The sequence below is a fragment of the Macrotis lagotis genome, chromosome X (assembly GCF_037893015.1).
Source record: "Macrotis lagotis isolate mMagLag1 chromosome X, bilby.v1.9.chrom.fasta, whole genome shotgun sequence".
NCBI classification, from domain to species: Eukaryota; Metazoa; Chordata; class Mammalia; order Peramelemorphia; family Peramelidae; genus Macrotis; species Macrotis lagotis.
The window spans coordinates 209,695,969-209,710,981 of record NC_133666.1 but is presented as its reverse complement, the minus strand read 5'-3'; the positions used below and the strand labels follow the sequence as shown (position 1 = coordinate 209,710,981).

Genomic DNA, 15,013 nt, shown 5'->3' with positions numbered 1-15,013 from the left:
CAGCATTACGTAATCATATTTAACAACTCATTTTTTTTCTCTGTAAATAAAGAAAACATAAAAAAATGAAAATCTATACAAAAGTCATATCTCTTATCCAGTAGTTTCAGCCTTTTCCCTTCTTTGATTATTGCAGCAGCTACTACAAGCCTCATTGTATTGATTTAATTTGCTATTCCTTTTTTGTCAGCCTGCATGATACAAGGTATTGAAAATCATTTGACTAAGTGATCAGAAGGGAAACCAATAGAAGGCAAAAAGAAGGAAAGAGAATGATTAATATATACAAGTTAATTGCATTAATTTTTACAGAAACTGTTATAATATCTTTTTTTAAATGGACATATGATTTCATTGGTGAAAGACAGATGTCAGGCTCTCAAAAGAACCCCCAAAAATCCTTAATGCAAGAGTACCAAATCAGATTAGTATGTATGTTTGTATGTTTAAGAATGTGTATACATATATATGCATTTTTGTATATAGATACATACATGCATGTAGCATAGATGATGTTAATTTGTGATTTTCTAAAGTTAATTTGCAGCCATGGGGATTAGATTCTATTTGAGTTTGACACTATTGATAGTGGGAACCCCTGATGAAGAAATACCCTTCACCAATGCAAAATATTTGTGAATCTGAATTTAACAGTTTTCAATAAGTTCCTGAAAGTGAGATTAAATGACCTGCCAGAGTCATAGCCAGTATGCTTTAGTGATGGGTCTTAAACCAATATCTCTCGACCCTAAGGTTAGTGATATTTCTGTTATATCATACTGTCTCTTATTTGTAATGCTTGGGAAATTTTTCTTTCCCAAAAGATGTTACAGTAATAGAATTGCTTATAGTGTAGAATTTGATAGATAGGATGGTAGTGACTTAAATTCTATCTTCCCTGGAAGATTCTCATCTTAGTGTTGATCTTCTCTCTAAAGCATATTGGAAAAAAATGTATTCTTAAGGGCAGCTTCTTAGAAAAGTTCCACATTTTGTTTGCTTACCGTATACAAATTAGCCTGGTAAACAGCTATTTTTTCCCACCACTCAGTAAATAAATGTCAAATATTCATGTGTGTGTGTGTGTGTGTGTGTGTGTGTTTGTGGAATACAGAAAGATATAAAGAATTGTTTTCCCCCTTGAGTTTAGCATCTAATTGAGAAGGTTCATATATAGAAATTTAAATAAATGTAAGAATTGAGTCCATGTAATGTCAAGTAGTAGGAACAATGAATGCATTCAAAAAAGGGTGAAATCAATGTAAGCAGTTTAATGTAATGAGTAAGGAAGTTTTGACAGATGTGTTGGATGTGACAGGAAGGGACAAGATATTACAATAGGAAGCAGCTTGGGCAAGGATAAATAACTGACTCAACACAGATAGAGCTGAAACAAGTTGGAGCCTAGTATTTATATGGGGGATTAGTGAAAGATAAAATTAGAATAGGTTATTGCATGTTTATGGTAGAAGTCTTCAATGCCTGTTCTTGATTGTGATGCTATTAAATTAGTATTTTAAATGTTGGGGCGGCTAGGTGGCACAGTGGATAAAACACTGGCCTTGGATTCAGGAGTCCCTGGGTTCAAATCTGGTCTCAGACACTTAATAATTACCTAGTTATGGTAAGTCACTTAACCCCATTGCCTTACAAAAACAAACAGACAAAAAAGGAGTTTAAATGTTGGAATAAGACTATCATGCAGAAAGAATAATAATAGCTTGTCTCTAAAGGAAAGAATAATTGGTTAGGTTTTTAACATAATACAACAATCAAGAAATTGCTGTTTACATCTCTGAAAATACAGGTGTGGAAACTGGAATTTCTATATTTCTTATTTGTTTGCAGTTGAAATTGCATACAGTAGTTTTAGTAATGGTGTAATAGTATTTTTTTTCTTTTCAAGAAAAAAAATTAAAAGGAAGATCTTTTTAAGATCTCAGACTATTTTGGTCAGTGCTTTGATGCCTCTGACTTTGTGTGTGTGTGTGTGTGTGTGTGTGTGTGTGTGTGTGTGTGTGTGTGTAATGATTTCCCTGATTCTTGTTCATATTTTCGTATCCATTTTCCATACAGGTCCAGTCCAGCTTGCTTACAGACCTTTTATTTTTCTTTTTAGTGTTTTCTACTAGAGTTTCTTAGTGATGCTACCAAGCTATTTATCTGTTCTTTTTATTCTTTTTTTTTGTTTTTGTTTTTGTAAGGCAGTAGGATGATAATTAAGTGCCTGAGCTCAGATTTGAACTGAGGTCCTCCTAACTCCAGGACCAGTGCTCTATCCACTGCGCCACTTAGCTGTCCCCATTGTTTCATTTTTGATTCATTGGCCTACTTCTTTTTCTGGTCATAAGTTTTGATTATTGATAACATTATATCTTCTGTGTACTTTGCTATTGCTTTTTGGGTTGTCATTTTAATTCTTTGAATGCCATTTCCATTTTTTGCAACCATGTGAAATATTGGTATTAAAGAGGATAAACTCTTAGCACTGAAGGTGGTGATTTAGGATTATTGGACACCCTAGATTGTTGGGTTTTTTTTGGAGGAGGGTTGCAAGGCAGTGGGGTTAAGTGGCTTTCCCAAGGCCATACAGCTAGGTAGTTATTATGTGTCCTAGGCTGGATTTGAACTTGTACTCTTGACTCCAGAGTTGGTGCTCTATCCATTGCGCCACCTAGCCACCCCACACCCTAGATTGTTAATGCAATCCAGTACCATTTTCTCTCTTTACCTCATTAATCTGTAGCATATATCCAAGATATATTCCCATTGATAGGCTAATTTGATAAGATGCATGTCTAGATATATAATCTGAATAATATATTCTTAATACATTTTGCAGGATAAAAAAGATGATCTCTTTATATATATTTGCTGGTATTGTTTTATTAGGGTTTTTTAAGGCATATTTATCAGCATTTTAGCAGAGTGTCTAGCACATAGTTGATGCGTCATAAATATTTGTTGATTGCTGTCATCCCATAAAAATAGTTTTACTGTAAAGTTCCTAGTTAGATTGAAGAATATAGCAAATTAATGACTTTAGTTACCGCCTTCTCAAAAACTGATTTAAGAAATTATAACCCAGATTTTTTCATATATACTTTTTTCTGCAAGTATTTCAAAAGATTTGCATATTAATCATGATTTAAATTATGTTTCAGAGAATTCTCGTGAGAGTGACTGGGATGGAATAATTGCTTGTCATCAAGGAAGATTTTCTTGTACAACCTGGAATTACCAAAAATGTACCATGGGAGCTTATTTCCTGAAACCAGAAGATTGGAACAAAGATAAACTACATAACATAACTGCAACAGTAAGTGATTTTTTTTTGAAGGAGACTTTGTCTTAGCTTTTTTTATTTTTGTTGTTATCCAGGAGAACTTGAAGTATAAGTATCTAATAATATCTGTTTTAGTAAACTTGCTCTAACCAAAAATCAATCAAAACTATTTAATAAAAATATATACTATGCGCCTGGCACTGTTAACTGCTAAGTATACAAAAACAAAAAATTAGACAATCCCTACTCTTGGAGTTTTAATAAAATATACATATAAGTATGTATAGAATCAATATGAGCAATAAATAGAAAATAAATAGTGTAGTTAAATATAAGTTGCTAGTTACAGAGAGAGAGCAGTAAAGAAAAATGAATATTAGTTTAGGTAATATAAAAACCCCTATTAACCAAATGTTCATGTCAATTGAAGTGTTTTTGATGTTTGTTTTGTTAATTTTCCAGTTTCCCTAAGATAAACCAGAAGACCTTTTCTATGAGTAAATTTTACCACCTATGTCATATTTACATATTACACTGTGTACCTTATTTCTTTCATTAAAGATGTCAGTGCTCATGAGCATATCAGTTTTCATTGAGGAAAGGGGAAGAATTTTTTTTTGCAAGACACTGGGGTTAAGTGACTTGCCTAGGTAATTATTAAGTCTCTGAAGGCAGATTTGAACTCAGGTCCTCCTGGCTTCAGGACACTTGCACTATCCCCTACATCCCCTAGGGGCAAAAATTTAATTGAATTTCTACTGACTGGACCAGAGGACTATTTCCATTTAATAAAAATTATAATAATTTTGTTAAAGTTCAGATAAATGTAATTCAATATATTTGGTTTCTTTTGTAATCCTTTGGGTTTTTTTTTTTTATTAATTTAGAAGTATTCTTAGGAGTCCATAGGCTTCTCCTCAGATTTTTAGAGGAGTCTAGGATTCCTCTGCCCAAATAAGGAGGAGTTAAATACATAACACTTTTAGTTACGGTGCATAAATTATATTTCACATGACAAGATACATGGAAGGTCTGAGGGCCTTGATAAGGACAGGCAAATAAATTTGAAAATTATTTAGGAGATATTAGAGCAGTGCTAAAGACTTTTGAACAGAGGAATAACATGACCAGATTTATGCATAAAAACATTAAAGTAGTATAGATAGGTATTTTTTTTGTCTTACTGGGGTTATGGCTTTAAGGAAAAAAGAGGAGGGGTCAGGTATGAAAGATGATGCAGAGTTGAAATGATTAGAAGTTAATCTTTTGAGAGTGTCAGAAGGAGAAAACAAGTAATTAGTGACCTTTGAAAATAGAGTCAAGGCAGAAGTCAAATTGCATTGTATTGAAGGAGGACAGTAAGTAGTGAAGAAAAGGAGACATTAGGGTTCCCCCCTAGTAGGCATAGTTTTTACAAAAAGTATATTAAAGTTTAAAAGATGACATAACTTTGGATGGGATAGATGAGAGATTATATTTTTTCCCCAGGTTCAAAAAGCTTGTTGTCATTAGGAATTCCAATTTAGGTTTTCTAACACCTTCCTCTTCTCCCCCCAGTCCAAAGTCTATACTGGTTAACTTCTCAGCTTAACCATAGGGATAGTTAATTAGTCATGCATTTGTATATTTGATTTTTTTTCTTTATTGTAATTTTCTCCAAAGTCTGTAGATATAACTTCCTGTGGAAACTTTGCTATAATTGGTCTTTCATCAGGAAATGTCGATGTCTATAACATGCAGTCTGGTATGCATCGAGGTTCATTTGGAGTTGAAAAAGGTAATAATTTATTATTTTTAAAATTTTTCATTTATTTCAATTTGATACGGTAAAGTATTTTTTTAAATTGCAGCTGGAATATTTTGCTAAGGAATTGGTACACTGTATGAATTAATAAAAATTTAAGATTTAATTTAAGATTGAAATGCTGCTTAGGAAATGCAGATTCAAAGTTGCAAAATTATATGTTACTTTCTAATAGGTTACTACCAATATAAGACTGAAAGCTAATTTGACTTTTCCTATGCATGTCATGAGTATTTGAATAACATTACAGCTATTCAAAAGTGGGTTGAACTGCCTTAGGAAGTAGTGAATTCCACCCCCACCCCCACCCCCACCCCCCACTGAAGGTCTTAAAGCAAAAGTTATGTTATCATTTTGTAAGCTATCTATAGGGGAGAATCATGTCAGGTATATATTGGATTAAGTGACTTTTGAGTTTTCTTCAACCTCTGAGAATCTGTAATGTCTCGATTGGTCCTTGAGTATTAAATCTCTTTCAAATTTTAATGTCACAATGTTCAAATGGAATGATAAGGATTAACATAGTTGTAAAATTCAGATTTTGTAGAGTTAAAATTTCAGAAAACTTCATTTATTTTCACCTTGACATCTTTTTTATAATTTTTGAAATTATCTTTGTGAAATTAACATGAACTATTTTAGTAATGAGATTCATGTCTGTTTTTTTTAATCTAAAAGTACTTTGGCATGATGAAGAAAGAGCACATAGAATTGATTTCTGTTAACTTTGTTCTCTTAAAAAGCAGAATTAATAGGTATTCAGTAATAAATTATTGAATGAAATAATGAAATTTTATGTGAAGCAGCCATTTTCCCCCCTCTATATTATTCTGAAAGAATGTTTATATATGTGTGTGTGTGTGTGTGTGTGTGTGTGTGAGAGAGAGAGAGAGAGAGAGATTTTATTTATTTATTTATTTGCATTTAAAGCCCATGAAGGTGCTGTTAGAGGAGTGGCAGTAGATGGATTAAACCAGTTAACAATTACAGCGGGTAGTGAAGGATTACTCAAATTTTGGAACTTTAAGAGTAAAATGTTAATTCACACCACAAACCTAAATTCATCTCCCAGTATCATATTGCTACATAGAGACAGGTGAGTCTTTTTTAACTTTATAATTTAGATTATAAATTTGAGAACCAGAACCATATGTAAAAATTTAAATATTTAAGATGTTTCTTATATCAACCATTCCATACACTATTTGCAGAAATTACTTGTTTATATCTCTTAATTAATTTACATATATATGCATATCATAATTTATATGACCACTTAATTTAATTTAGAGAAATCTGTGAGCTCATGAGTATGAATGTATATTTCATTGTATCATTACTCATTTCTCTCTAAAGATCCTCAATTCTCTCTATTCTCCCCTGTTCAGTAAACTTCAGGAATTCTCTATTACTTCTCTGGTTGAGAACATAACCTAACCACAACCTATCTTTCTAGTTTTATTACACATTATTCATTTCCATATACATTGAGCTTATTGTTCCTTCTTTAGGTTATTTAATTGCCTGCTCATGTGTTTATAATCTTATTTTTCCCCATTCCACAAATGCCTTATTAGGGCAGTGCTAAAGACTTTTGAACAGAGGAATAACATGACCAGATTAATGCATAAAAACATTTAAGTAGTATAGATAGGTGTAAAAAAAACTGTCTTGGAATTATGGCTTTGAGGAAAAAGAGGGAATAGGTATGAGAGATGATGCAGAGTTGAAATGATTAGAAGTTAATCTTTTGAGAGTGTCAGGAGAAAACAAATAATTAGTGACCTTTGAAAATAGAGTCAAGGCAGAATCCTTATTTTACTTCAAAGTTATCTCAGTTGTTATCTGCTACATGAAATCTTTCTATCCAGTGCCTTCCCCTCCAAACACCTTGTGTTTATTTTTGGATATACCTTCATTGAGGAAGCATGCAACTTATGTATGGATGATTCTCAAAGACTTTTTATTGATGGGATAATAAGTCTTTATAGGTCGGTAGATCTTGGAGTTCTCTCTTTTCAAACCTATTAAGATCTAAAATTTTTTCCATGTCTTTGCTATCTTCCCATGCACTAGATTGCTTCTCTATTAGTTTCTTGATTACTTAACAGTTGAAATAACTGAATTCTAATGAAAGGGAAAGAAAAGGAAAAAGCATTTATGTTGCATCTGCTTTGTGCTGGACACTGTGCTAAGCATTTTTACACATATAGTCTCATTTGATCTTCACAATAGTCCTGCGAGGTAGATGCCATTATTATCCTGCCTTACAGTTGTGGAAACTGAAGCAAATAGTATAAATGCCTTGCCTAGTTTCATGCAGATAGTAAGTATTGGAAGCTGAATTTGAACTCAGAACTTCCTGACTCCAGGACTGTCCCTAAAAACCCATCTTTTTAGGACTGATATTTACTTATCGATGCCGCATCCTTAGGAATCACACGTCTCTACAGAATCCAAATTTTAAGTGACTCAATGGGCAAGAGAGAGCTGTGGTAGTCATAAATAGACTGCTGCATATTATTAGTGATGACTTCATGTAAGAATTGACCAGTCACGTAACAAGAACAAGGAGTCCTGTCCTGTAATATGATTGTTACTCATGCAACATTAAGAGATCTGGAATGAAGACTACAGGATGTTAGAGATCTATAGCTTCCCTTTATCATGTTGAATGAAAAGGCATTTTTGACCTAAGCTACTTGTGAAATTAGAGAATCAGTTAAGGGAGAATCCTACATTGATGAAGTTGAAGATCTTTGAAATTCTATAAATAGAGAAATAACAAAAAGGGGTAGCTATAGAGTAATTCATCAAGCTGTTCATTTGTCATTTGTTACATTTTTCTATTTGACTTTTCCATTATGACTTTTTGCATAGTTGTTGAGTTTATTGTTCTTAACTTTATGTAATGTTCTTGCAAAAAATTGCAATTTGCTTATATTCTGTTTACTAGTGAAATCCTAGATTTGTCTTAAATTTAATGTCACTGCTATAGACAATATACTGAGAACATTTTATTTGATTCTTACTAATGTAAAATTAAGTAATAGAAAATAGTCTTTATGATTCGTGTTTTTTTCTAATTTCTTATAAATTATGTACTTCTTTTGTCAGTGGCATCTTGGGAATTGCCTCAGATGACTTCAGTCTAAGTGTTGTAGATATAGAAACCAGAAGGACAGTCAGAGAATTTTTTGGACACCACGGCCAGATAAATGACATGGTAATGTTAGTAGATGGAACAAAATCACTTTTAATAAACATTAAATTTCCTTTTAAAGGTGGAGTAGCCTAAAAAGGATTAAAGTTAGTTTAAAATTATAGAAAAAGCATAGAAATTTATGCTGACTATAGAAATAAGATTGGTTGTTTTCCAAGGGAGAAAACTTCCAAATAAATTTTTGTTATATTGGGCAGATTTAAAGCAACAAAACAAAACCTCCCAAAACAGCATGCTTTTGCTTCTCTACAGAATTAAAATTGAGAAATCCTTCTCCCCCTCTTGTCCCCTTCCTGAAATTCTGTTCTGATGATACTGTTGTGGTATTTTTGACAGCTGCATTTGCTCTACATCTGTATAACGATACCAATGTGTTGAGTATAGTCATTTATACTTTTTCAGAGCCTTTTTACATTTTTTAAGTCATATATCATAGACTTAGAACAAAAAGGGACCACATAGTTCATTCAGTCCAGCCTTCTTTCTCCCTCATTTTACAGATGAGGTAACTTAGGGTCAGACAGAGGTTGCATGAATTAGGTAAGTGGCAGAGTCTGAAACCTAGATTTGGTGTCCTGGATACATATAGGAAAGTAGTTTCATGTATTTCAGATAAAAATTCCTAATTTTTGTTCTTTTTCATATCCTTAACTACTTATGAGTTTTATTTTTTCATAGATGTCTAACTAGTCCTCCCAAAACTTTGCAGAATAAAATAATGCTTCCTGAGCAAGGAAGAAAATTAAGATTTAAATAAAGTTTTAAATAAGCAAGATTGGAAATACTTAGTTGTTCTTAGTTGTTTAGAAACTTTATTATTATTTCAGAAAATTTATATTTTTTCTCATCTAAAACCTCACATATTTGACTTGATTCAGGGGAATGGTAGTCTAAATTAGAAGCTATATCAAAGAAATAACAGTTTCAAGTGCCTAAGACAGCCCCTGTCCTAGAAGCTTACTTTCATTCCACTATTAGCTAACAATATTTGGACGGGATGTTTAGTGGGAAAGCAACATTAGATTTGAAAGCACAGGGGTCTTGAGTCATGCTTTGATTCCAAACAGTTTGATTAATTGAATTCTTAATCAATTCTATTGTCTTTTGGACTGCTTAGCACTTTTAAAATGAGCATTTTATTGATTTTGTTTAAAGGCTTTCAGTCCTGATGGTCGTTGGTTAATAAGCGGGTCAATGGATTGCTCAATTAGGGTTTGGGACCTTCCATCTGGCTGGTAAGTAAATTTGTATAGTATTTTTAGCTTTCTTTGAATCCTATTTATGTATTAAGCCACTGTGGAAAGATATTTTGCTTTTGACCCTGGAATTAAATGTTTAATAGCCACCTCAAAAAGATTAATGTAGAATTTTATATTACTTTCAAATCATCACCCAATGAGAGTTCCTGTTACATGGAGTATAAACTTAAGAATAGGGTAGGAAAGTAGGTAAAGGATAGTTTTAAATAGAAACTAAATCTTTGAAAAGGAGGAAAAGAAAAGGTAGGAAGGTTAGGTAGAAATCATTTACCACATCCCCAATTTGAACTCTGTCCACATTGGCCACCTTCTTCCATATTAGGAAGAGGGTTGAAGGATGGGATTAAACTGTACCAATTTGATTTTTAGAAAGATAATCCCAGTTTCCTTGTGATTGTATTAAACACAGAAGTAGTACAGTTCTTTTGGAGCAAAAACCCCCAAAAAAGCAATTATTAATGAAGTTAAGTCCTTATTTATTGTGGAATTTTGTTCACAACAGAAACTACTTTTTTTTTAGGTTTTTTTGCAAGGCAAACGGGGTTAAGTGACTTGCCCAAGGCCACACAGCTAGGTAATTATAAGTGTCTGAGATCGGATTTGAACCCAGGTACTCCTGAATCTAGGGCCAGTGCCACTACGCCACCTAGCTGCTTCCCAAAACTACTTATTTCCAGCTTTCAAAAACCTTTGTTTGAGTGCTGGGATTAAAGCAGGGAAGACTCCTCTTCAATACATTGGCTAGTGGCACAGTGGATTGAGCACTAGCCCTGGAGTCAGGAGGACCTGAGTTCAAATGTGGCCTCAGACACTTAATAATTACCTAGCTGTGTGACCTTGGGCAAGTTACTTAACCCCATTGCCTTGCAAAAAATAAAAAAGCAAAGGATTATATATAAAAAAAAACATTGGCTAGCAGTTTGATCCTGGGCAAGTCATTTAGCTCTATTTGCCTCATTTTCCTCATCTATAAAAATGTGCTGGAGAAGGAAATGACAAATCTCTCGAGGATCTTTACCAAGAAAACCTCAGATGGGGGTCTTAACAAGTCAGACATGACTGAAACAATAAAAATTTATAGCAAAATCTTTGTTCTCAGTACCTCCTTACTGAATGATTTTCCTGTTGCTTTAACATTGTACTGTGAAAAAGAAGTGATTTGAATTGATTTTTCCCCTAGTTTGTTGCAGTAGCTATGATGTTGGCTATTTAAATTAGTTAATGAGAAATCCTAACATAATATCTGCTGAATCTTTAATATACAAAATAGTCAACTTTTATGTAGAATAGTTTGAATATTTAAAACAAATCCACAAATTAGAGATTTAGCTTTTTTTGCCTCATTTTAACATGAAAAGGGTGTGATCACAGAACTCAAATATGACAGTTTTTCAGCTTACATATCTTTAAGTAGGTACCTCTACAAGATCAGAAAATCTTACTTCAAATGACTTTTAAAAACTCTTTGATTTATTATTGAAAACAATGATATTGAAATGTTATATTATCTTTGCTTATGGACCAATTCTGCCTAATCTGATATATATAGACAGAGAGAGACAGAGAGAGAGACTTTGCAAAAAGACTTAGGTTAGAATCCTCATATTGATTGTGCTTCTCATAGAGGCACTGAACAGTTAAGTGAGTGATCCAGAGTTACAATTCTCTAAGAAAATAAGCTGTTGAGTAATTGCAGAGGCAGCTAGATAGTATGAGAGGAAAATGTGTTGAACTTGGAATCAGGAAAACCTGACTTCAAATTCTACCTCCTAAATAAGGAAGGAGGAAGAGGCAGAGAGTCCTAGCGAGCTTTTATTTTCAGAGTAAATTTCATCCTTGTAAATGATGACTTCTAGAAATCATGAAATCCAAGAGTGGGGATAGCTGGGTGGGAAATGAGAAGGTGAATAGAGGATTTTGGGAAGAGTTCTCTGGTATCTGACCTTTAATCTCTCTTGCATTAGAAAATTATATCCCTATTTATCCCTCCTTTTCTAGTTATTTTAGTTAGTAACTTGACCTTCTAGAGATGAGAACTAAATATTTTCATGTAAATTAAAATGGTTAAGTGTTGATAATCACTAGTGTCTCCAAGTGACACAGCATGAAATTTTATTTTGCGAGGTTTATTCTATCCTCTCTTTCCATTGAGTAAAACCTTAGAGTAATTTACATCCATTATGTTGAAATTTAAATGAAGATAAAAAATTGAGGGGGGCCTTTAAAGCTTAAAAATCATAAGTTCTTTGACTTTCCCTTAAGTAATTTTTTTCTCCCCTTACTAGCCTTATAGACTGCTTCTTAGTGGATTCAGCACCTCTCAGTCTAACTATGTCTCCCACTGGAGACTTTCTGGCCACTTCCCATGTGGATAATCTTGGCATTTATTTGTGGTAAGTACTTCATATTTTTTCCCCCAGTGAAAAAATGAAGCTTCTCAAACTTTCTTAATAATTTTCATATCTTGGGGTGGCTAGGTGGCGTAGTGGATAAAGCACTGGCCCTGGAGTCAGGAGTACCTGGGTTCAAATCCGGTCTCAGACACTTAATAATTACCTAGCTGTGTGGCCTTGGGCAAGCCACGTAACCCCATTTGCCTTGAAAAAACCTAAAAAAAATAATAATAATGATTTTCATATCTCTCAAGTGGAAGTGCCTTTTTTTTTTAATACTTTAATAAAGGAGAGCATATTGAAAATGACTTCAAGATTACCAGTAACATAACTTCATAAGCTTTGTTTTTTAGAGTCATTTCCTTAGTGTATTCCCTAGGACAGAGTTGTTCTAAAGGATTTTTATTCTAGCTAGTAATACTTTGATATTTTAGACCTGATAGAAGTTTTCAAGGGGTCCAGGAGATGGGATAAGATCATCATGCTTGTTAAGGTGGAAGAATTATGGAAAAATCATTATGTATTTTAGTTGTAACTAGAAAATGCTAACTTTGGCACATGTATGATGAAGTCAATATTCTGATGTTTACCCCTGTACCACCTGGCTTTATTTTATAGAGGAAAGCACCCAGAGAGGTGAGGTGTCAGGTCATTCAGTGAAAACAAGAATGAAAACCCAGGCATTTGGACTTCAGATTCCAGTGTTCATTCTACTGTGCCACACTGTCTCTGTCTGTCTGTCTGTCTCTTTCTCTCTCTCTGTCTGTCTCTCTCGTCTGTCTGTCTGTCTGTCTGTCTGTCTCTCTGTCTGTCTGTCTCTCTCTCTCTCTCTCTCTCTTTTTTCTTTTGGTATTTGACAGTAAGCCCAAGATGTTTCTGAAGCTCCTCCAGGTCAGATTCTAATACAGTAAATTCCACTAGAGTTTTGTTTTTATTTTAAATTAGTAGATCATTTGCTAGGATCTCAGAAATAACTGAATTTGGAGTCATAGAAGCTGAGTTCAAATTCCGATTCTATTGCCTGTATAACTTTGGGCAAATCGTTTTCCTTCTGGACCTTTGTTTCTCATCTATGAGATGAAAGAATTAGAATAAATTACCTCTTAGGTCTCTTTCAACTCTAGATAGGTTCTTCTTGACTTACATATTGTGTTAAAAGGTTTGATAATTTATTTTAAAATTCCATTACTCTGAATTATGAGAGAGAATGAATCTTCATTCCTTTGCCAATGAATTACTAAAACCAGGTTTATTCACTCAGCTTTTTAAAGCTTAGAAATCCAGTATTTGGTATTTTAAAAAGGCTGTGTACAACTGTGCCCAGCTTTAACAATTCTAGTTATGGGAGCAAAGTATTTCTCCCTTCCAAAAAATGATTTACCTGAAAGATTACACTTTTAAAAAGGTTCCTTTTTTGAACAGGTTTGTAAAACAGGGTTCCTTTAAATAACAAGCTTCCCCAGTGCATAGGATTCTATTAAAAATGTTTTATTAGAATTTTTTTAGCTTTGACTTTCCCAAGTGCTGGATTAAAGCAAGGTATATAATATTTATAATATTTTCAAGTGAACAATCTAAATATATTAAGTCTTTCTTAATTACACGGAATAATCTGAATTTGTAGCCATGGTATTAGAAGCTAGAGATCTGACCTTTAGATGTTACTCTAAGCGGATTGTTTTTATGAACTTTTAAAATATTTCCTTGTGTTGTTTTTATTTCTTAGGTCTAATATTTCCCTGTATTCACTTGTTTCATTACGGCCACTTTCAGCAGATTATGTTCCTTCTGTTGTAATGCTTCCTGGTATCTGCCACAGCCAAGGTAATCACAAGATGTGATATGCTTTTGGGTGGGTTAATATAATGATCATAAGATAGCTCTTGTTAAACATAAAAATAAGCAAATGGTATGACTGACCATTTTTGACCTTCATGTTAAGAAAATATTAATTTGTGAAAGCAATTTTTTTTTTTTTTTTTTTACAAATTTAGTTGGGCATATTTGAGTGTGCCTCTTCATGCAACATCAAAACCAAGGGCTATTTTAAAGAATAAAAACTAGCAACTTTTATTTGAATATTTGCATTTATTGGTGCCCTGAATCCAGGAATATGATAGAATTTTGTTGTTAATTTGGTTTGAGATAAAGGTAATACCATCAGTTACTGAAATCAAGTAGATAAAGGAAAATGAAGAAGTCTAAAATTTTCATTTTGTCTCCTCTTTGGAAATAAACTTAATTGAAAAACAGATTCAGGAGGTTAATAGGAGAGATGTGCATTGAGCAAAGATTTGCGAAGTTAAAATGATAATGTGGTTTATAGAAAGTATTTAAATATTTTTGGATATGGAAGAAGGGGCTAGGAAGTAAAATATTACATATTCAGGGACTCCACTAAGAGAAAAAACTTCATATATAGACATATTTAAACCACTTACCAAAAGAAATATATATAAAGTATCATGTTATATTTGTATATCAATTATATTTGAATGATCTCAAACTTAACATTTTTAAGCATAGTTTGAAAGAATTTAAGTTGACAGTGTATTTGTAATTAATAGTTATATAGATGCATTTATCTACTTTATTGTGAATTCTTTTTATAAAGAAGAGGAGCTCTCAGAAAAAACTGAAGAACCAAATGATGAAATGATAGATTATGACTCACCAGAACAACTCAATGAGCAGCTGTTGACTCTGTCACTACTACCTGAATCAAGGTGGAAAAACCTTCTCAATCTTGCAGTTATTAAGGTAAGATTATCTCAAATTCTGGAGTCCTGAATGAATTTTACAGAAAGGGCAATCTTAACCATTAGTAATTAGAAAACAAACTTTTTAATTTGAGTTTTCCTTACCTTGTTGTCCAGGATTCATTGAACAGTGGCAATATAAAGTCACGGTTAAAGGTGGGAGTAAAAGGGGTATGAAGAGATAAAAATTATGTTATGAAATGATTAGACTGAAACTTTGCTCATTGATGTTTCTAATCCTAATTTGAGGTTTTCTAATTATCCCCTTCTACATCTTCTCTAACACACT

At 33.0% G+C, this 15,013-nt stretch overlaps 1 protein-coding gene across 2 annotated transcripts in view; it reads left to right on the top strand.

Moving 5' to 3' along the window:
• The window catches only part of WDR36 (WD repeat domain 36), a 49,778-nt gene that overhangs the window by 23,157 nt on the left and 11,608 nt on the right, over positions 1–15,013 (top strand). Inside the window, exons 12-19 of one of the 2 annotated variants that reach the window (XM_074207174.1) lie at positions 3,165–3,319; positions 4,949–5,063; positions 6,021–6,186; positions 8,208–8,316; positions 9,469–9,548; positions 11,858–11,965; positions 13,692–13,789; positions 14,583–14,725. In XM_074207174.1, the coding sequence (XP_074063275.1) occupies positions 3,165–3,319; positions 4,949–5,063; positions 6,021–6,186; positions 8,208–8,316; positions 9,469–9,548; positions 11,858–11,965; positions 13,692–13,789; positions 14,583–14,725 (974 nt within the window). Of the gene's footprint in view, positions 1–3,164; positions 3,320–4,948; positions 5,064–6,020; positions 6,187–8,207; positions 8,317–9,468; positions 9,549–11,857; positions 11,966–13,691; positions 13,790–14,579; positions 14,726–15,013 lie in introns of both variants that reach the window. The other variant, XM_074207173.1, reaches the window with a different exon arrangement.